Source organism: Vombatus ursinus, unplaced genomic scaffold (genome assembly GCF_900497805.2).
Source record: "Vombatus ursinus unplaced genomic scaffold, bare-nosed wombat genome assembly UNPS02014946.1, whole genome shotgun sequence".
NCBI lineage: Eukaryota > Metazoa > Chordata > Mammalia > Diprotodontia > Vombatidae > Vombatus > Vombatus ursinus.
This window is the reverse complement of record NW_020954724.1, coordinates 753,458-776,624: the sequence shown is the minus strand read 5'-3', so window position 1 is coordinate 776,624 and position 23,167 is coordinate 753,458. Positions and strand designations below refer to the sequence as shown.

The window sequence follows — 23,167 nt, the reverse complement described above, 5'->3', positions numbered from 1 at the left end:
ATCACACAAAGCTTAAATATAAAATAATTTCATGTTAATCATAAAAACAGTATTGCTTTAGAATCTATTGTATATAAATTTCATCCAACTTAAAGTACTTGTTCAAAGCCCTTTATAGTGTCCCACCCCCATCCAAGTCTTCTTACACCCCACCACATATTCTGCGAGCCAGTAACATTTGCCTCTTTACTGTTCCTCAAACAAGGCACTCCATCTCCTGACTCAGGCGTTTTCACTGACTGTTCCCCCTATTCCCCATACATGGAACCCTCTCCCTCTTCAATTCTGCGTCCTGGATTTCTGGGCTTCCTCAAGTCCCAGATAAAATCTCTCTTTCTCAAGAAGCCTTTTCCAATCGCTCTTAATTCTAGTGCCTTCCCCTACTGATTACTTCCAATATTCTTACATAGAGTTTGCAAGTTGTCTCCTCTGTTAGATGGTAATCTCTTGAAGGACAGGGACTGTATTTTATTTTTCTTGTATACTCAGGGCTTAGCGTAGTACCTGGCACACAGAAGATGCTTAATAAACATTTACTGACAGTAGGCAATCAAAAGTACCATTTTAATTTTATCCACAAGAATGAAACAAACTTCTCAACAGCTAGCATTTCACATAGTGTTTTAAGGTTTGTAAAGCCCTGTATGAATATTCTCTCACAAATATTTTATTCTCACATCATTTTACAGTTGAGGAAACTGAGACAGAGACAGCTTAAGTGCTTTGCCCACAATCATATAAGTAGTAAGAGTCTGAGGTCAAATTTGAACTCACATCTTCCTGACTTCAAGACCAGGGCTTTAACCACTCTCTCCGCCTAGCTGCCCAAAATTATGTTACTAACACTAAAAAGTCATTATAGACTCAAATCAACATCTTCTAGATAGAAAGAAGTCAAAGTTTAAAGATTAGGATTATATTTCTAGTTCTGCTGTCTTTCTATGAAATCCTAGGAAAAATAATTTATTATCTATGTGTTTCTATTTTTCCAGATCCAAAGGCATTTCTTTCCCTCTCTGTCACTGCAATTGTGTGAGGAAAAAAATCAGATGGCATTTCTGAAAGTACTCTGAACCCTTTTAAAGAAAAATTATATGAAATTAAGGGGTCATTGTTATGAAGTAAAATAAAAAACACTGTTTCCTGGAGGATTTGTCGATATTTTCAAGGTTCCCCACATTATTAGGAGTATGTTAAGAGAATTTCACCATAAACTATTTTTCATATTTCATTTTTTAGGTCAATTCAACTAAACATGAACAATGATTCAGGAATTGCCCCCCACACCCCAATCCTTTGTTTTTCCAGATAAAGGAAATAAATCATGCTTAATAGTTATTTTTTAACAACTGAGTTATTATATTGAATAAAGTTGCAGGAAGAGATCCTAATTATCCTGGGATTACCGACTTAAAGCTCCAAGGGACTTTAGAGGTCATGAAGTCCAAGACCCTCATTTGAGAGGCGAGGAAACAGAGACCCAGAGAGGTTAAGTGAGGCGGGGGTGGGTGGGAAGGATTCAAACTCCGATTTTCTTGATTGCTAGGCTCAGACCCTCTATCCACTCTATCAGAGGTGTCAAACACATGGCCACATGCAGCCCACAACATTTCTGAGTGCTGCAGAACCAGATTAAAATATAATTGGGAAAGAGTTAAAGAAATAAATAAAAATACAGTAAAACACAGATAATTCCACATTTTAAAACTAAGGCAGCCTGTAGGGATCCTTATGGACAGATATTAATGGTCCCCATTTCTACATCAGTTTGACACCACCGCCTCATAATTCTAATGCACCTGCATCACTTCTACCCGTGCCCCCCCACCCCAAAAAAGGATCTGATTTGGAGGGGACCTAAAAAGACATCAAATGGTCTAGTAACATTTTTTTAAAAGAAACAATTAAGTAAACAATTAAAAATTTAAAAAACAGGCCAGTATCAATGGTTTCCAATTTTTTTTTAAATATCTTCTTGGATGTAGCTACAACTACTCTTATCTCATAGCCCATTCCCTATTCATTCATCTGTAGGCATAGACACAGACTGATCAGAGAAGATCCTCCTTTAAAAAACAAAAACAAAAACAAAAACAAAAACAAAAACAAAAACACTGAAAGAATTAAGTGGTATCATGTCTTAGCTTTTTCTTCTCTAGGCTAGCCCAAACAAACTCAGCTTCTTTTAAAATCTGAATCAGGACTTGAACTACCTTCTTTCTGATTTCAAGTTCCGTTGTATAGGCACTAGACCATACTGCCTCTAGTGGCATGTGTGGGTATAGCACAAAATCATAATATTTATTAATGGATAGTTGATATCAGCATAAACAGAAATGCTCAAATCTTTGTCAAACTTTCACAGTTAAGAAAGCAATTTAACCAACAGACAAACTGGCATATAGACATTTTGGTGGTAGAGGAATACCATTATAATATCTATTAGAATACCATTATAATCTCTATTTTCTATAATTAAAAATATTTAGAAAAAAAAGCTAAGAGGTTAGGTTCACTATTGTCCTTCCATTAACCTCTCAATTCTTTAGTGTAGTCGGGGAAGCCCAGAGATGAAAACCTAACTTTAAACAATAACAAAATTAAACAATAACTTCAATGTCACTTCTCACTTAAGTTAGTTGATTGAATTAAATTTTGGTTTCTTTTGGTTTCCCTTGCCTACTGTTCTCCTGGAAAAATATGAGGAAGTAGAAAAATAAGTGGTCATGGGGAGACTGAGTTAAAACAAACATGTGCCTCACAGCCTCTGAATAACAGGGACAAATCTATCACTTTGAAACTTACGTAGTCCTCTTTTTGATCTGCTGATTTATCCTCCATTGCTCCGACTGCAGCCGTAGTGCCCCTGTGCCCACCATCAAGTGTACTTCCATCAAAAGCTTTTATCTCCATCTCACTGGGAAGTTTGACATCTCCAACACCCAGAGCCTCGTTCTTGTATTTCTTCACAAACTGTTCCATCTGCTTCACCTCATTGGGAGTCAACTCATGACACTTGGAAGGATCCTGATCATGAGCAGGAAGCTGCTTAGCTAATTGCTTCTTCCGATATTGGGCCCCTTCTGAGCCAGCCACTGGTTGTTTGTCCCTTGGAAGCAACTGCATATATCGCCTAGCCTGGAGTTAAACATAAAGAACCAGGGCCATGAGAGAATTCAACACTTTAAAGCAAAATATTAGAGCCAAGTTTTCCATTTCACTTAGGCAAGCTTTTGTTTTTATCTAAAAGAACAATAAAAGTTCCCAATATAAATAAATCCTGGGACTTTTTTAAAAAGAAAACTATGAGAATAGTATTAGTATTATAGACTGAACTCTATAAAGTTTTAAGCTAAATAGATCCTCTTATCAAAGTTCAGTCTATTTTTTTCTGACTTTCTGATCAGTTTTAAAATAATGAGTCCATGTAACACTTCACAAATTCAGTTATTATAAGGCTACACAAATATTAAAGAACTGTGAAGCATGAATGTTTTTTCTTGCATTTTATTTTCACTGCCTCACACAAATGACATTAATTCATGATGTCTACACAAGGCTGCCTTTACTCTGTTCTAAATTTCTCAGCAAAGAAACTCTCCTAAAAGACTTCTCAGATGTCCAGTTTGGCTGTAGTTCTAAGAAAACTGGAGTACGCTCTGAACAGTACACTCACTTTTTTGGCCTTATACAGTAATAGACGGGCTCCGCTGAATGCTTTCCTCAGCATCAGTGACATTTACAATTACAGAAGTCATCCTTTATGGCCTTTTAATAAATGGGAAAGTTTCAAGATCTGCAAGCTTGATAATAGAGTATGCATGAGGTATATTCTCTTTTCTCCTTATTGATAAAGGGAGAATATACCCTCAAGGAATTAAAAACACTGACTCAGAAATCCTTGAAATTTTCCCTAACATATTCACACATGGCATAGTTGCAACAGATAGAAAGAATTATGAGTTCTAGCAATGGAATTCCCTAAAAGTGTTTATTTTATAAGACTAACAGAACTGAGGATATTAGGCTACTAATAACATAAACGAAAATGTGAAAAGCACATAAGAACAGTAATTGTTATCAATTTCCTTACAACTTTGTCAAAAAGATCAAAAAAGAAAAACCCCAACCTGTTAAAAAAAAAACAAAACCCATTATGAACAAGGTCCTTTACACTCTCCATATATAGAGATCTCTTCTCTCTCTTACTTTTTCTTGTACATACATACACTTTTTTTTCTTTTTTACTTACCAATGCTTGATTCTGGACAGGGGGAGCCCATTCATAGGTAACCGTGTTGATGGAGACATTCTTCTTGGCAGGCACAGGATTGGTCAAGATCATAACATTGCGTTTATACATGGGAATCCCATCTGTTTTCAGCTTTGCAATCAAGGTAGTATATTTGGTATCTTCAAAAAGTTTTCCCACTTTTCGATCTTCCTCATTGCTCATGAAAACATCATGCTCCTCTTGACCACATTTGCAGTTGCGGCATATTTTCCTTTAATTTTGGAGGAAAGTGGGCAATGATTAGTATTCTATTTACCTGGATAACTGTTTTTGTTTCTAACAAAAATATATAAGAATACACTGAATAATTCATTTAATAGCAGTCTCCTCATTATAAAATATGTTCTGGATAACATGTCCTTCCCCTCTCCCCAATCCTAAACCAAAAATTATCCTAGCCAAAACCATTCCTTTCTCGATTTTCAGGTTAACACTCTGCTGTCACCATGTAAGGGCAAAAAGGGAAATTTGTCTTCCAAATACCAAGCCCTGTGTTCTCACAGTCTCTTATCCAATGGTATTCCTCTTCCCATACTTATTGTGGTCCCTCAGGCCTTCAGTTCAAAAACACAAATAAACTTTACAATGAAGCCATTCTGCATACAAATCACATTCAGCTAAAGTCAATCACCAATGGCCTTCTTAATACTTCCAAATCCAAGACCCCCTAACTCCAGGAAAGATCCCAAGTGGTTGACTACAATCTAGAGGTCATAGTCCTCTTATAGCAAGGGTCCTCAAAGCCCTTCTTCCAGCCTAACATTTTCCAACTTGACTAAAGAAGTCCTTCATTGAGTTTCCTTTTACTGAAATATCCCTTCTGTAGAAATAACCATTTGTCAATACATATTTAAACTACTGCTACAAAAAAAGAGGAGGGCTACATCCTTTTTTGAGGGGGAGGGAATAGAGAAGACAAAGAACAACTTGGAATGAGTCAACAAAAAACTCACAGAATATGAGGATTGAAAAGGACCAGTGTGGCTATTGAGTACAACCCCTACCCAAAAGGAATCCCTATTATACAAGACCCAACAAGTGGTCATTCAGTCTCTGCTTGAAGAACTCCAAGAAGCAGAAACCTATTCTGTTTCAGGTAGCCCATTTTACTTTTGGATAGCTCTAATTATTTTCAAGTTCATTCTGATATTGATGTTTCTGAAACTTCCATTGCTCCTGCTACAGCCCCTAGAGGCCAAATACTAAGAATAAATCTATCCCTCTTCCCCATGGTCGCCCTTCAAATACTTGAAGACAGCTGTCATGCTTTCACTGAGTCCCCTCTTCCTCAGGCTAAGCAAATCTAGCTCTTTCAACATCTATAACATCCTCAATGCTCTTTCACCACACTGGTTGCCTTCTTCTGAATATCCTCCTGACTTCAGGGTTGGTGCTCTATCCACTGCACCACCTTGCTGCTCCCAATGTTCCTCTTAAAATGTGGTATCCAGAACTGATCACAATACTCCAGATATGTCTGATGAGACTAGAGTACAGTGGTTCTACCTGAGAACATAGAGAGATGTGGGCTTTAGGACACAGAAAGATAGAAAATGTTAACAGATGGTGAAGGATGGATCATCATTTATTCCAGCTATGTAAATAGGCTCAGAAGTTACTCCAGAAGTAGAACCTGGGACTTGGGAGCAATGGAATTATGTTATGAAATCAAAAGCTATGAGTTATGAAATCAAAAGATCAAGCAATCTAAAGAAAAGCACTGAACCAACCACCACTCCAACCACACAACACTTACAAAAACATTTAAAACTGCAAAGCACTTTACATGCTCTCATTCATAGGTGTGCACAGTGAACTAGGTGTGCTCTGTGTACCCCCAAGATACCATTTCAGTCTCAAAATAACACTATGAGGTGTGCATATTAATGTTACCCCTTTGTACAGAGGTGAAGGGGAAACTTAAAACAGAAATGCCATCAGGCATCATGTAGAATGGACTTTGGTTATGCTGCCACATTAAGTTAGTGGTGAAGAGGCTTTGTTTCATCTAAGGGAGGAGAGAAAAAGCAAGGTGAGACCACGGACTGGGAAATACAAGCAGGTCAAGGTCAATAAGAGGTATTTTGAGATTGGGCCTAGACAGGGTCAGACCAGTGCAGTTTTGTATATTTAAGAAACTTGTCCTTTTCTCTGAACTTATTTCCCTAGTAAGACTTTTTAAATATTAACTATTTTATTAAAGAAGGAGGTCTTCCTGATCCAGTAAGTAGGAGAGAAATGAAAATTATCTTGGGTTCCTGGTGAAAACTAGTGACATCAAAGAGTAAAAGGAAAGTCCTTTGAAAAATGACTCTGGAGTTTACCAATACAAGCTATTCTGAGATTCCTAGAGATATTTTTCATAGCTTGTCCTTTAAAATGAAAATATTAAGATTCTACATTCTTTTTTTTAATCACACCAACATATCCAAAATGGAACTCATTATCTTTCCTCCTAAAACTGCTCCTCCTCCAAACTTCCCTGTTTCTACTAGAGAAACCACCACGTAGGTTTGCAACCTCAGACACCTTTGGCCTACTCTACTCCATACTATATATCCAATGAATCGCTAATTCTTGTTGATTCTACCTCCGCATATCTCTTGTTCATCTTTCTCTTTCCACTTAAGACCATTGCCTTAGGTTCAGGTTCTCACTGCTTCCCATCTGGCTTACTATAATAGTCTCCTAATTAGCTTCCCTTGCTTCAATTTTTCCCCTTTCTAATTCATCCAACACAGAGCTGACAAAATAATCCTCCTAAGACAATGGGGATGACTGTGTTCCTCCCCTACTCATAAATTTTCAGTGGTTCCCGATTATCTCTAGGATAAAATACCAAATTAAGACTGAAAACTTCAAGAACCTTAGAAATAATCTATTCCCACTCTCTAGTTTATTTATACAAAACTGAGGGCTGAAGACAGTTTGAATGACCTGTCCAAAGGTCATAAAGGTGGCAAGCAGCAGAGCAAAGCTTTGAATGCAGGCACTCTGGCTCCAAATTTAGTACTTTTTCCAACTACATGTGTATGTGTGTGAAAAGGGAGAGGAGAAAGGAAGAGGGGAGAAGTAGGAGAGGAAAACGGATGGCCACTTCCTGAAGAGGAGAGGAAGGGAGAAGAAGATCCCTCTGGGAATGAATCATCAACTGAAACTATGGAGAAGGGGGCAGGTCTCTTGGTTGGGCATATATAATGTAAATCTGTTTGGCTTACACAATCAGATTATAGTGGGTACCTTGTACTATTGTTCACCTAGTGATAATTAATATTAATTGTAGGAGTGGTACAGAGGTTTATTAGTGCCTTATCATCCCCCCACCTTTTTTTGACCAACACACCTATTAAGTGAGAAGAGACAAAGTATAAAGAGGAAAGAACAAGAGAGAAAGAGTTATGGAATCACAAAGGTTGAGTAGGAAGGCACTGTAGAAACCATCTAGTACAACCCCCTCATCTTCGATCTCTAGAACACGCCCCCTTCTTTCCTCTGACACTACCACCATTGGTGCAGGCCCTTATCACCCCATACCTAGATTACTGTGACAGCCTGCTGGTGGGTCTATCTGCCTTAAGTCTCTCCCCAGTTCAATTCATCTTCCTTTCTGCCACCAAAGTAATTTTCCTAAAGCACAAATCTGACTATCACCCTTATACTCAATAAACTCTAATGGTTCCTATCACTTCCAGGATGAAACACAAAACCCTCTGTTTAGCATTCAAAGGCCTTTATAACCTAGCTCCTTCCTACCTCTTCAAGCTTCTCAGACCTCACTTCCCCCACCACGGTACTCTTTAATGCAGTGCCACTGGGTCATTGGTTGTCCCAAGAATAAGACCCTCCATCTCTCAGCTCCAGGCATTTTCTCTGGCTGTCCCTATGCCTGGAATGCTCTCCCTCCTCATCTGTCTCCGGGCTTCCTTCAAGTCCCAACTAAAATCCCAGCTTCTACAGGAATCCTTTTTCAATCCCTCTTAATCTGAATGCATTCCCTTGGTTAATTATTTTCTTTTTTCAATCCTGTATATAGCTTGTTTGTACATATTTATTACTTGTTTCTCTCTTTTGAGTATTAATTCCTTGAGGGCAGGGACTACCTTTTGCCTCTTTTTGTACACTGAGACTTAGCAGAGTGCCTGGCATATGTTGTTGTTGTTCAGTCATTTTTAGTCACGTCTGACTCTTTGTGACCCCATTTGGGGTTTTCCTGACAAAGATGTTGGAGTGGTTTGCCATTTCTTTCTCCAGCTCACTTTACAGATGAGGAAACTGAGGCAAACAGGGTAAAGTGACTTGCCCAGGGTCACCCAGCTAGTAAGTATATGAGGCCAGATTTGAACTCAGGAAGATTAGTCTTCCTCAGTTCAGGCCTGGCATTCTATCTACTGTGCCATCTAGTCATATGCCCACACCTGGCATATAATAGGTAATAAACATTTACTGAATGACTAAGGAAGAAAATGAGGCCCAGGGAAGTTAAAACCAAAGGTCACACATGGAATAAGTGTCAGAGGAGGGATCTGAACCAACCCTCTGTGATGCTGCCTCCCTCCTTTATGAAACAACTGTTTGGGCCTCAGTTTCCTCATCTGTAAAATCCAAGTGTCCTCAGTGGGTCCCTTCCAACTCTAAGTCTATAGATGAAATACAGTATGTTTGAAGAAAAATAATGTGAAAAGTCTGGAAAGATAGACTGGAGTTAGCCCTTAAAGCCAGAATTCTTAACCTTTTTTCATGTCGTAGATCCCTTTGGCAGTCTGGTGAAATTGCTAGATGGGCCCCTTCTCAGAAGAAGAATTTCAGTGAAAGGTTAGTGAAAATAAAGATGCATTTTTCCCACCCAAGTTCATGGATCCCCTGAAATCTGTCCAAGGCCTCCAGGTTAAGAGCCCCTACTTTAAAGGGCTTTCAAATGTCAGAAAGAAGAATCTACATTTTATCCTAGAAGAATCGGGAGCCCCTGAAGCTTGTTGAACAGAGTGACTTGGTCAAACCTCATACCTATAGGAATATCAATATGGTAGCTAAAGATTTCAAATTTAGCTTAGGGTCACTGATACAGATGTGCTTCAGTTAATGTACTAGAAATCCTGCTATTTTGCAGTGTGTATGTAAAATCACATTTTAGAAAACTACACAAATTATTTTATGTAGCTCCTTAATAATGAACCTCTATGTAGGGCTTTAAAGAAAGAAAAAAAAAACAGCCTTTGACATAATTTCATATGAATCTCATAATAGACAGTCTTATGACCTTAGCTAGGGCATGAATGATTAGTCCTCTTTTACATAAAGGAAAACCCCAGAAAGGTCCAGTGGCTTACTGCCATGTCTTCTGATTCTAGTTTCCCACTAGCCCTCCAGCTTCTCATTTTAGAAGTTTGCATTTTTGCATAGAGTGTTGCCTTAAAACAGAGCATATATATATATATATATATATAATATATTATATATATACTGAAACAGTTATGTCAGAACTTCAGGGCCCCAGGGAGAGTACAAACTACTTTTATTATTCACATGACAGTGGTTTGAATTCAGTACTTTGTAATCAGCTTCCAAACAGTCAGCACATGCCAGTTTGGCTCTCAAAGATTTCTTGCTCATAGCTGTTATCTTACACTCCCATCTAGTGGAAAAAAGAGCAAGTTATCTTTCTGAGGTTTCTATTCATTTCATCCTGTCTTTTGCAAATGCTCAGGAAGGGATTTTTGATACTGTTTAAATATGTTATTGTTGGACCTAATTGAAGGCTATTTCTCTGAAGAGATGTAAGAAAAAATTGGCTTCTAAGTTTAAAAAATTTTAAATATGTAATATTTTGTCAAAGAGACTTCTATATAGGTAGTAGACCTTGCCAACCACTGTGCTGCCCATAGGAGGTCCTCCATCTAGGTATCACTCTTCTGTTCACTGGTCAAGATCATCCTTAGAGAAGTACATAGAGATACTGTGCGGCTAGTTCTAGCTCCTAAGAGCCAAGATTAATTACAATGAGTATCAAAGTAGAAATGAAATCACAAAAATGCACCTGGAGTCAAAAGGAATATGGAAGGCAAGAAATTAAGAAGACAATTCACTTGGAGTCTAGGAGGTTTAGGGTCTGACTTCATGCATAGGTGTGTATTGTTTCACCCTCTGTCTTTCTAAGAACAGTAGTTGGCAGAACACCACCTCCTCACCAAGAATTATCTCCTCCAGTTCTGCCCTCAGTCAATAACATATGGCATCCATTCACCGTGCCTTAGGAAAATGCTCTGTCCCTTAAAATGTATCAAGAATATATGAATTAATCTATAGATTCTGCCAGCAGGCACACTTTCCTTTCTTATATCCCAGTGAAAGAGAAAGCAGCATAGCTTTGGTTCAATGGGCACTATAAGACTTAGAATCTGACTTTGAATAGATCTTTTCAGATTGTGGGTAAAACAGAGCCCACTGCCTACAGTGCACTGGTAGTAGGTAGAAGGTAAACTTATTTTCCATCATTTCACTCTCTTCTTTCTTTCTTAAGCTTTCTTAAATCTGCCCATAAATCTCAACTGAGGATCTCTCCTTATATTTAATGATAAATTTCAGGATATTCCCTGTGAGCTCTCTTTTCTTGTCCTCATCTCACTTTGACATCATCACCCACCCTTCCCTCCTTAAATCTAGACTCTGATGAAGAAATGGTTCTCAACAGGGCCAGTTTTCTATATGTATCTTAGATCCAATCCCTCCCATATTCTCCAGCAGACGAGCTTATTTCCCTCCTCTTTCCTTAATCTTCAATATTTCCTCTAGCTATTGGTTCCTTCCTTGTTGCTTATGAACATGCCCATGTCTCCCCCATCCTTAAAAAAAAACCAAAAACACCTCACTAGATTCTGCTGCCTAGACAGTTATCATCCTGTATCTTTCCTCCCTTTCTCAATCTAACTCCCTGAAAAAGTTGTCTACACTTGATGCCTCTGCTTCTCTTTTCAATCTCTTTAAAAATCTTTTAAAATCTGGCTTCCAACCTGTCTTACATTTAAACCCTTTATAACCTGGCCTCATCCTATCTTTCCAACCTTCTTACACAATAGTAATCCCCTTCATTCATACGATTATAGTCTTTTCATAACAATCTCCTTACTGTTCCTCAAACTCATTCTCTTTCCCAGCTCCATGACTGTAGTGGCTAGCCTCCGTGCCTAGGATGGTCTCCCTGACTTCCTTTAAGACTTAGCATCAGTTTTGCCTTTTGAATGAGGCCTTTCCTGGTCCCCTGTGTCATCCCCTCCAAAGATACTATCTACCTACCTACCTATCTACCTATCTACCCATCCACCTATCTGTATGGAAAACACATACATACATACATACGTATGTATGTATTCTCCCTCTTTGTAATATATATATTACATATTAAAACATATATTTATGTATACCTATATTGTATATATTTTCCCTCTTTGTAATATAAGCTCCTTGAGAGCAGGGCCTGTTCCACTTCTGTTTTTGAATCCTTAGTACATAGCACATATCTTAATAAATGCTTGCTTGTTTTATTGATCTTTAATTTCCAGTTTTAGAAAGCTGCCAGGCCACTGAGAGGTTAAGTGCTTTGCACATAATCCCACAGTTTATGTGTGTCAGAGGAAGGAAAGGAACCCAAGACTTCCTGAATCCAAGGCTTTCCCTGTATTTCCTATTCCAGGATGCCTCTCAAAACAAATACACACACATAGACACATTCAGAGAACAGACCTAAATTTCATACTTTTTTTTCAAACCTAATTTTCATACCGACTCTGGTGGTTAAGTAAGAAGTACTGTAACAAAATATGTAAAACCCAGTATAAATTAGTATTACACCTTTATAGAATACTATATAAATGTTCAAAATCAGAGGAGTGATAAAGTACTACTTAGTAGCAGCAGCAGCTAAATATAAAGTAAATATCAGCTAGGTGGTACAGTGGATAGAGTGCCAGGCCTGGAGTCAGGAAAACCTGAGTTCATATCCAGCCCCATACAACTTTTACTAGGTGTGTGTCCCTGGGCAAGTCATTTAAGCCCGTTTGCCTCAGTTTCCTTATCTATAAAATGAGCTGGAGAAGGAAATGGCAAACCACTCTAGTATCTTTGCCAAGAAAACCCCAAATGGGGTTATAAAGAGACAGATATGACTGAACAACAACAAATAATACTTTAAGGTTTGACTTTACAAATAAATCATTTCATTTGATCCTCAAAACAGTCTTGTGATTTACATGTGCTATTATTATCCCCATTTTACAGATGAGGAAACTGAGACACAAAGAGGTTGAGTGCCTATTCAGGGTCACAAAGCTAGTGTCTGAGATAACATTCAAACTCAAGACTTCCTGACCTAAAGTCCAATACTCAATCCACTGTATCACTTGCTCATAATTCCTCCACCTCTCCTATTTTACAGTTAGCATCAAAACACAACTTCTGCAATAGCTTTTCTCAGACAAGTAAATGGAACTTCAGTTCAGAGAAAGGAAATCCTTGAAATGCTGCCAACATTAACAGTGGTTTAAAGACCTGACTAGGGCATGGTTACAAACTATAATTTTAAATAGTTAGGAGATGGTCTTTGGTAACAAGTATATACGTATATGGATAGAAACTTTTGTTATTGTTACTGAATGTGGGCACATACGTTAATCCATTTTTGGATGAGAAGGATTTTTTGTCTGCTCAAAACCAATTTGAACAGAAGCGTATTTTATATTCCAAACTTCTCCTAGTAATTTGGAGCTGTTTTTACTGTTCTATTAATAATCCCAAGAACTTCACATTAACTATAGCTGAAATGAGATGACTATACTTGGACATTTGTAAGAATACATAACCTTAGACCTGTTTATTTTGCAAGTGCTCAGCACTCAATAAATATTTGTTGGTTGGCTGATATCCATCGCAGGCCCCCAACTTTCAGGAAGCTACTTTTCAATTCTCCGTATCAGTGGAGGGATAGGATATAGTGTTGGTATAGAGAGAAGAGACAATGAAGTCTCTTAATTATAAGTGGTTGTAATGGTGGTAACAACAATAGTAAAATACATAATAAAACTAAGCACTTTACTCATTTGGCCCTTCAAACAGTCCTATGAAGCTGTTAGTATACATAATATTTTCATCCCCATTTTACAGATGAAGAAACTGAGGCTCAGAGACTTAAATGACTTGCTCATTGTCACACATGGTGAGCCTCAGAGGCATCAGTCTCTGCTCTCTCCAGATCTGGCCCTTTTCCCACCATACTGCACAGTTTCCTAATGGAGGACCTGCTTTTTACTTCCCCCAAAATTTCAAATCATTAGAAGGTAGGATGAGAGGCAAGGAAGAATGAAGGAAGCGGAGCAAGGGAGGAGCTACCACTTTCAGTTGCAGTCCCTTCTCCGGCGGTTATTCTGGCAAACTTCACAGAGGAGGCATGGCAGTAGCAACCAGTTTAGAAATTTATCCAGCGTCTGAAAAATCTGTCCATTGATCCCGGTTCTGGGGTTGGGAACTCCTGAGAAGCACAAATGGCAGGGAGCCAGAGAAACTTCATGGCAGAAGTCTGGCACGATGGAAAGAACAGAGGGAATCAGGAAACTTACAATCTAGCCCTGGCTCTAGGACCTCGAGCAAACGGCTGCCTCATCTATAAAATGAGGAACTTAAACTAGATCATCTCTAAGTGATTTTCTGCCTCTATAATTTTACAATCTGATCATTCAGCTTTTAGTCTTTTCCTCTACCTATCACGCTCTTTATTTGAGAGGAAAGAAGAGGGCTGTCAATACCATCTAGGCTGGCCACACCACATACTTTGAATTTCCTCAATGATGTCAAAGTTTCCTTTGAAGGTGAATTTGGTCTTCAGAAACAGTCAGATCATTTGAATTAAATTTGACAAATGTAATAAGTAATATTTAAAAAATTTTTAAACTGAACGTAAGATGAATAAGACCAAAATAAAGTAATGAGAACCTCTAGATGGCATGATTAATAAAGTGGTTAAAAGGGAAATGTGTCTAAAGAGGAAGCCCGTATGTTTAAAGACATGGCGCCATTTTGAGGAATATTTAAGTAGCCTGCCAAAGTAGCATTTCTAAAGTACAACTCACTAAGATATATAAGTTCTGGCAGACATTGTTCAAATGATCAGTTTCATTATCTTCTCGTTAAACTTTGTAGTTTCCTGCCAGCGGGCAGCAGGGCTATTTTCCTTATCTATTAGAGTGGCAGCCCATCAGTGAGGGTAGGGTCAAAAGCACCACTCAGAGGATCAAATAATAGTATTATACATGTATTATTAATTAATTAATAATATTAATACATGTATTATTCATATACATTTGGGAAATAGTATTGTTCTAAATATATTTCCTGCTGGTTGAAATCACAGGAGCCCGATCAATGTCTTTTGTGCTTGCATGGACCATTTCTGTGATCAACCAAGGATGATGCCTTCTGTATATCTCTCTAATTTTTTTGCATAAAAGTTATTGATTACATTTAAGTGTTAGGGGAGAGTAAACGAGTAAAAGGTGACATCTAAGAGGGTAAAGAGTGGTGGCTCTGAGCTTCAACTTTACCAAAAGAGCAAAAGCAAAAAACAAAAACAAACCAAAAACCAACCAAACAAACAAACAAAAAAACCCTGGGATATCCAGGTGGAAGGGAGAAAAGGAGAGAGCTAAGAATGCTAATAAGCAAGTTTTGTGCAAACTGAGGACTCAAACAGATATACCTAGAGGTGATAGAAGAGTTAGGCCAAAGTTCAATCTGAGTGGAGAGTAACTATTATGAGAAACAAGTCACCACCACTGCCATCAATATTTACAAAATGCAAGAGGGCATTCTCTCCTTTGAGCCTTATGAAACACCTGTGTGGTAAGTATTACAGGCGTTATTATCCAAATTTTGCAGATGAGGAAACTGAGTTTATATGACTTCCCCAAGTCCATAGTAAGTTAAAGTCAAAGGAAAATTCAAATCCAAGTCTTCCTGACTCCAACTCCTCCACTTTTATCAGAAAGGTTTGTACTATCTTATACTATACACTATAATATCCTACAAATAGATATTTAATCTAAAGGTAAAAGGTCATACCATTTTTAGAAAGAGGGAAGAAAAGAAAGTGGTACTTTCACAATCAATGGCTGGGAAAGAATTCTTAACCAAACACGACATAGAGCTGATGAAAAAAGACAAAATAAACACTTTTGATTACTTAAAATTAAAGTTTCATGCACAAAATCATTGCAGCTAGTATAAAAAGGGAAACAATGATATCATAATAGATCGAGAGCTGGTAGGGAACTCAGAGCCCATCTAGTCCACCCCCCCCAATTTTGCAACTAAGAAAAAGGCCTCCAAATGTTAAGTGAATTGCCTTAAGCTCACACAGGTAGTTAATGTGAGACGAATTTGAATTTATATCCTCTTATTCCAGAAGCTAGTGCTCTTTCTCCTGTCAATGCTGCCTTGGGCAACGGTGGGGGCAAAAAATCATCTTTGCAACTAATACCTCTGAAAAAAAGTCTTAAATAGTTGTAGAGAATTGACACAAATATATAGGACATGAGCCATTCCACAGCATATAAATGGTCAAAGTACATGTGTATTTATCAGAAGAAATGCTGATGCTCAATATCTGTTTGAAGAAAGGCTCTAAATTACTTATGAGGAAATGAAAATTAAAACAACTTTGAGACTTTTACCTCATACTCACTAAATTATTAAAGATGAGAAAGAATTAATAATATCCAATATTAGACAATTTGATGAAGATGGTCATATTAATACTTGCTTTATTTATATAGCACTTACAGAGTGCTTTAAAGTTTTATGAATCAATAAACATTTATTAAGTGTCTACTGTGTACAAGGCACTGTACTAAGAGCAAAAAGAGGTAAATGCCCATCCTTGCCCTCAGGGAGCTTACAATCTGATAGAGTAGACAGTATGCAAACAAATATACAGAAAGCAAGCTATATACAAGACAAATAGGAAATAATTGACAGAGGGAAGGCACTACAATTAAGATGGGTTAGGGAAGGATTCCTGTAGAAAATGGGATTTTACAAAAGCAAGCAAAGCCAGGAAAAAGAAAGTTCTTGGTCACCTCCCCTTGTGGAAATCAAGCTGATTTCTCCCTTGGCAACCTCAGTTGATGTACCCAAGAGCAAACCAAGAAGGACTACAGAAACAACAGAAAAAACTCTTGGAAGGAGCAAAAGGAAACTGTCTTCCTTTCCAAAGCAAGTTTTACACAGGAAGATGCTATAATTTTTTTTCAAGTTTTTAATGTACACTCCAGTTTGTAAAGTCATCAGAATTGTGTGGATTATTAAAAATCATCTAATTTGGAAAAGAATAATTTACATACATTATTGTAAATTTCATAAATAAATGGTCTTCAATAAATTTTTTAAAAAAATAAAGAAAATGGGATTGTAGTTGGAACTTAAAGGAAGCCAGAGAGGTCAGTAGTCAAAGCCCAGGAACGACAGCATTCTGGATCAGGGACAGCCAGAGAGAATGGCCAGAGCAGAGAGATGGAGCGCATTGTTGGAAGAGCCAACAGGCCAATGTTACTTGGTTAAAAGAAGCCAATGTTACTGGGTTAAAGGGTATGTTGTCAGGGAGTAAGGTGTAAGAAGCCTGGAAAGGTAGGAGAAGGCTAGGTTATGAAGGGCTTTGCATGTCAACCAGAGTATTCTGTATTTGTCCCTGGAAGCAACAGGAAATCAGTGGAGTTTATTGAGTAAGGGAATGACAGGATCAGACCTGCACTTTAGGAAAATCACTTTAGTGGATGAATGGAGGATAGATTGGAGTGGGAAAAGACAGGCAGACCCACTAGCAAGCTACAGCACTAATTAATGAGGGGCCTAAAGGAGAGTGTTGGTAGTGTCAGAGGAGAGAAGGCAGTGTATTCCAGAGGTATACAAAGCACTTTACAACTACTATCTCATTTGATTTTCACAATAACCCTGGGAGGTAGGAGCGATTATTATCCCCATTTTATAGATGAGGAAGCTGAGGCTGACAGAAGTTAAGTAACTTGCTCAATGTCACACAGCTAGTAAGTGTCTGAGGCTGGATTTGAACTAGAGTCTTCTTGACTCCAGGCCCAGCACACCATCTACTGTGCCACCTGGCTGCCTCAATCTGAATAGCTACTCTGAAAAACAATTTAAGATTACATAAGAAAAAAATCACTAAACTGTTTTTATACCCTTTGAATTCCTGAGGTCCAACATTGTATATAGTTGTATGTAGTTTCATACCTTTACACCCAGGTGATTTTGCTGCATTCCAGATGAACTGTCTACATTGGATTGGTAGTAACACAAGTTTCACAAGGTGGGGCATGGGGAAGGTAGAGGGGGAGGGAAGGCTATGTCTGGTAGGCTGTCACCAGAAGAAAGAGCCCCCCAAGCTCCATCTCTAGTTGTGGAAGTCAAGAGGACAAGTAACACATTTTGTGATAGCCCAGACTATAAAGGCCAGAAGGAAGAGAGAAACTTGTCTCTGACTCACATCAGAAGGAAGATAGATGGATTCTTGTCTCAAATGACCTTGGAAAAAACCATGATACATATGAGGGGCTTGTCTAAGGTTCGTTATCTTTTATGGTTATGAATAAATTCTAAGGTTACATCTCGGTGAAATCATTAGTCTTTGTATAGTGGAATGGAAATGAACAATCCTTTTTACATATCAAAGATCTGCCATTGTTGAATTTTGAAAAATCATAACTGTGTCAGGGAAGATTTAAGTTAAATTAGTAATTTCATTTGAGATTAGCCAGAGTTTGTGAAGCTGGAAGGTAGGAGGAGGAGGTAGTAAAATAAGCCAAAAAGATTTCCAGCTTAGCTAAGTCTTTGAAGTCTCTTATCAATTCTATTGGCAGTTCAAGGCAAAAATTAACTCAGCTACCTTTTTATGTTATGATTATCAGTTACATGCATATTTCATAAAGTTATACACATATTTGGCATATTCATGTGTATATGTGTGTGCCCCCCCCACACACACACACGGCTTATGAAAATAGCTAAGCAAGATAGAACATACAAGTTCACCTGAAAAAAAAAAGTATTAATAAAATGACAAAGGTCTCATGTATTAAATATATTATATCTGACATAAATTCAATATCTCAACCCAAGTTCTGTGTCCAAGTCCAAATCATCTATCTCTTCAGAGTAGCAAGATGGTTTAAAAATTCTCATTTTTACATAAAAAATTAAACTAAGTACATGTAACAGGAAAAAAGTACACAGATGCAGAATTTAACCACTAAAACAGGACTCTCAACCTTTTCGTTCCAGGAGAAGCTGACACTTTTTTCATAGGCCTTTCTCAGTCTGGGGTAGGCTTGGGGAATTCTATAACCTACCAAAAAGGCTATGAATCCCAGGACTGTGAAATGAAAAGTACACTTAGGCCCAGTAGAGGGCAGTGTAGCCTCTCACAAAGCAGGCAAAATCAGCTCTCATAGAAAGTTCCACCAACCTTAAAAAAATTGAAGTACTCCCAACATCCCACTTTATATTTACAGATTTTACCTTTCGAAAGCATCCTAGAAACATGACCTCCTTGAGAAGGAAATATAAGGAAGCACAATTATAAAGTCCCTTTGAAGGTACACTGGGAGTCCCTTGGAAGATTGTCCGCTTTAAACATAAACATTAATACACACATCAGCAGAGATGAAAATGTGTATCTCATAGCCAGCTACTAAAAAATATCTGGAATGCTATGATGTTTCCCCAATAATATTCATGCTGTAAATAAAATATTCAAGCATCCTTATAATTCTCTTTTTCCCTTTTCTATATGGAATAAGCTACTTCTTAGGAACGATATGTTGAAGCAGAGATATCAGACGTGCAGCCCAAATAAGATTAAAGTGTAATTGGGAAATATTTAACAAATAAACAAAAAATGCAATAGAACACAAATAATATTGCATTTTAAAACTAAGTCAATGTGTGGCCTGTAGGTATCCTTAATGGAGGACTTGGTGTCCTCTGTTTCTATCCCTCAGCTGCTAAGAGCCTTTAAATTTGAGAAACGCTGTGCTCTTATATGATTGTGTTTTTCATAATAACCAACTAAGAATGTCAGATGACCATAGATGACTGAGAAGAGACAGCTCCCCAGGAAAATCTACCCACAATTCTTTGATAAGTCTAGCCATTATATAAATGAATGTGATTCATGCCAGCATTTTGCATAATAACGTTTTCTTCCTTTTCAAAGGTTGCTGTAAGATTTCATATTTTTCCTTAGCAGTTAAATTTACTGCTAAAGAAAACTTTCAGAGTCTTGAAACAATATTCACTAGTCCCAACTATTACATAGCTGGTTGCTTTCCACCACTCGTGAAATATGTACAGTGTTACCACAATTTTAAATAATAACCCACTTAGCATCATTAATATAGTACCCATAAAATACTCACAGGCAAAATCAACAAGATTAATTGTAATATTTTGTGTTTTATTTTATTGAGAAGAGTGAGGCCATCTGTCATGAGCACCTTCTCCTTTATTCTCGGACTCAAAGCCCCACCATGCCATGTCCCACTCTCTCCTCCTTTTCAGTCTCTGAAGAAGAGATGTTCCTTCTTCTTTCTACTCGTTCTCTCCAAATTATCCTTTCCATCTTCTCCTTGGGCTTGCCACTTCTGATTATTCTCTCTGGCTTGTTCATGTTCACTCTGTCTTATCTACTAGCTCCTTTTCTGTTGCCTACAAACAATCCCAGGTCTCTGAAATTCTTAAAAACAAAACAAAATTCCTTCCACTGACCCCACCAAACCCTCCCATTCAGACCCTTTCCTAAGTTAAGTTTTGCTCCCTACACTAGTGGGTTCTCACCGCCCCTATCTTCAAAACTTCTCTCTCCAAAGTTATGGACTATATATTATTTGCTAAATCTAATGGCCTTTTCTCAGTCTTTATAGCTCTTGACCTCTCTGCATGCTACCTCTAGCACTCCCTGGTGAGGCTCAACCAGATTAAAATATATTTGGCAATATTTATACATTTATAATGTAATTTGTATATTTAAAATATAACTGGGAACATTTTAACAAAATCAATGAAAATTTAATACAATTCTGCTTCAGACCACCCCTCTCTCCTAGAAATTTCTCTCCCTAAGCTTCTGGGACCTGGCTCTCTCCAACCTCTTCTCTCCAGCTCTTTCCTCTCAGTTTCCTTTGCTGAATCATCAAATACTTTTCATTCCTTAACTAAAGGTTAACCTCCAAAACTCAGATCTGAACTTTCTTCAATTCCTTCTTTCAACACCCTCTCATCTTACTAGCTTATATGGGTTCAATAACCATTTCTATGCAGACAATTCTCTTATCTATCAAAGCAGCCCAATCTTTCTCTTAAATGCCACTTCCTCAACTTCTTGTTAGGCATCTTCAACTGGATATGCCATGGGCATTTTAAAATCAAAACACAGTTTCCAACCCTCCCTGCCCCCTAAACCCTTTAAACCTCCCTGTTTCTGGTGAAGAAACAACCATCCTTCTAGTAATCCAGGTTAGCAGTTCTAGAAACATGCTTTAGTCTTTGTCTCCTCCCCCATATCCAATCAGATGCTAAACCTTATCAATTCTACTTCTACCAGATCTATGATATCTATCCCTTTCTCTCTAATCAAATCACAAAGCCACCACTCCAGCTCAGTCCTCCATTACCACTCCTAGATTAATGTAATAGCCTCTAAATTGGTCTCTCTGCTTCCAGGCTCACACTTCTATAATCCAATCTCTACCATTACCAAAATAATCTTTCTGAATGGTTTAATTATATAACTCACCAAATCATGTTGATTCTATATCATATCTCCATCTCTCCACCCACAAAGCCACTATTCTAATGTAAGCCATTTTCACCTGCATCTGAACTGCCACAATAGCCTCCACATTGGTCTCCCTCTGTCTACTCTTTTCTTTCCACACAGCTGCCAAAAGAATTTTTTGAAAGCACAGGACTGCCCATGCCACTGCCCTGCTCTAGAAGCCTCAGTGGCTCACTATCACTTCCAAAAGAAAATACAAACTCTTACATATGGTATTTAAACCTTTTATAAGCTGGTCTTAGACTACCTTTCCAGATTCCCTTCCCATCACACTGTCTACATTCCAGACAAATTGGATTGTTTGCCATTTCCTAAATTTGGCATTCACGCTCTAACCGCTATGCCTTTAGAAAGGTCATGTCCAGAAAGCTCTCCCTCCACACTGCTGCTCTTTTTCCCTCTTAGGTTAGCTGCCACCTTCTACATGAGACCTTTCCTAATCACCACTGGTTCTATTGCTTTTTTTTCCTCTTCCCTTCCATCAAAATTACTTTTATTTTCTTTGTCTATCTTTACTGGGTACATGTTTCACTACTGCCCCCCATTCCAGTAAAATGTAAGCCTTTTGAAAACAGAGACAAGTTTTCATTTTTTTCTGTGTCCCAAGTGTTTAACATAGTAACTGGCACATCATAGGCACCCATTCAATGCAACAATCATTAATTAACTCACCTTTACATAAGGTTTTAAGGTTTATAAAGTATTCTCCTCCTAATAGCCTTAGAGTCAGGTAACAATTATTATCATCTCCATTTTACAGATGAGAAAACTAAGGATCAGAGATGTAAAGTGGTATGCTCATAGTCACACAGCTAGTAACTATCAGAACTGGAACTCTGAACTCAGGTTTTCTGACTCTTGGGTCCATCATTTTTTCAATATGTGACTGCGAGAGTTCCAGTGATATTATTGTTGACCAATTGATCTTCATCTCATATTATCAGTCAAATAAGGTTACGATTGGATTTCTCCAAATTTTTATTACATTTTTATTTCATTATAACACATTGATGATGCTATTGCACAAAAGTTGTTAGCTGGGGCACTGGGGTGTGGAATATGCCTAAAATACTGAAATAAAATCATAATCCTAACAGATTAATAAAACAAACTCATTTGCTACTCCAAAAATATCAGATCCTACTTTCTAGACCTAAAGGCAATTTAAAAGGAAAATGAACAAGTCAAGCCCTTTAAAACATAGTTTTGTGGTCTAATTAGTTCATTACAACATAATGACAGGGGGAAAGGAGAGCTTTATATTTTATTCACATCTCAGAATAAAGAATGATAGATCTGCATTAGCAACCATGCCAGACAACTTGGCACTCTGTCACTGTACAAAAAAGCTAAGGAATTACTGCCATAGAAGGGAATTTTCTAATGTAGTGCTTAGTTTTTCAAAAGTATTACCTCCAGAAGTGTAGCTCGAATCCTTCACATTTATCCTTGCATTTTAAGCAGGGGGCACCAAATCCTTGCTCATGACCTAAACCCATCTGTTAAGAGAAAACAAGACAATGTATTTTTAATGCAAGAGTTTAAAACTAATTTTTATTTAAATTCAGCTACCACTAATTTTCCATTTCTAGCTTTTAAAAAGTACTGGGGGGTAGGGGCAGAGAGAGAGGAGAATACCATGCCATTTAAACAGAACAATACCTTGGTAGGTGTAGTTATCTAAGGTCCAGTAGAAAGTAAATTATAGATTTGGATAATACTCATGTTGTTTTTTTTTAGAACCAATTTAACATAAAAGACACTAAAATAGGGCCTTAAAAACAAAAAAATTAACAGAATCAGAATATTGCAAACCTTTAAGTGCTATATAAACAGTAGCTATACATATAAATATATATACACACATATATTATACATATATTCATATATATACATACATATATAGATACATTGGATACACACATACTAGTAAACTACAGAAAGAAAATGCTACAAGAAAAAGGTTTAACATGTGCCAAAATATT

The 23,167-nt window shown here is 37.6% G+C and overlaps 1 protein-coding gene across 1 annotated transcript in view; it reads right to left on the bottom strand.

The window, feature by feature from the left end:
- TES (testin LIM domain protein) overlaps window positions 1–22,681 on the bottom strand; it is a 34,616-nt gene extending 11,935 nt beyond the window's left edge. Inside the window, exons 1-3 of the mRNA XM_027845029.1 lie at window positions 22,596–22,681; window positions 4,253–4,505; window positions 2,806–3,138 (exon numbers count right to left, since the gene is read on the bottom strand). Coding sequence (XP_027700830.1) covers window positions 2,806–3,138; window positions 4,253–4,505; window positions 22,596–22,681 — 672 coding nt within the window. The remainder of the gene's footprint in view (window positions 1–2,805; window positions 3,139–4,252; window positions 4,506–22,595) is intronic.
- Window positions 22,682–23,167: the final 486 nt, after the last annotated feature.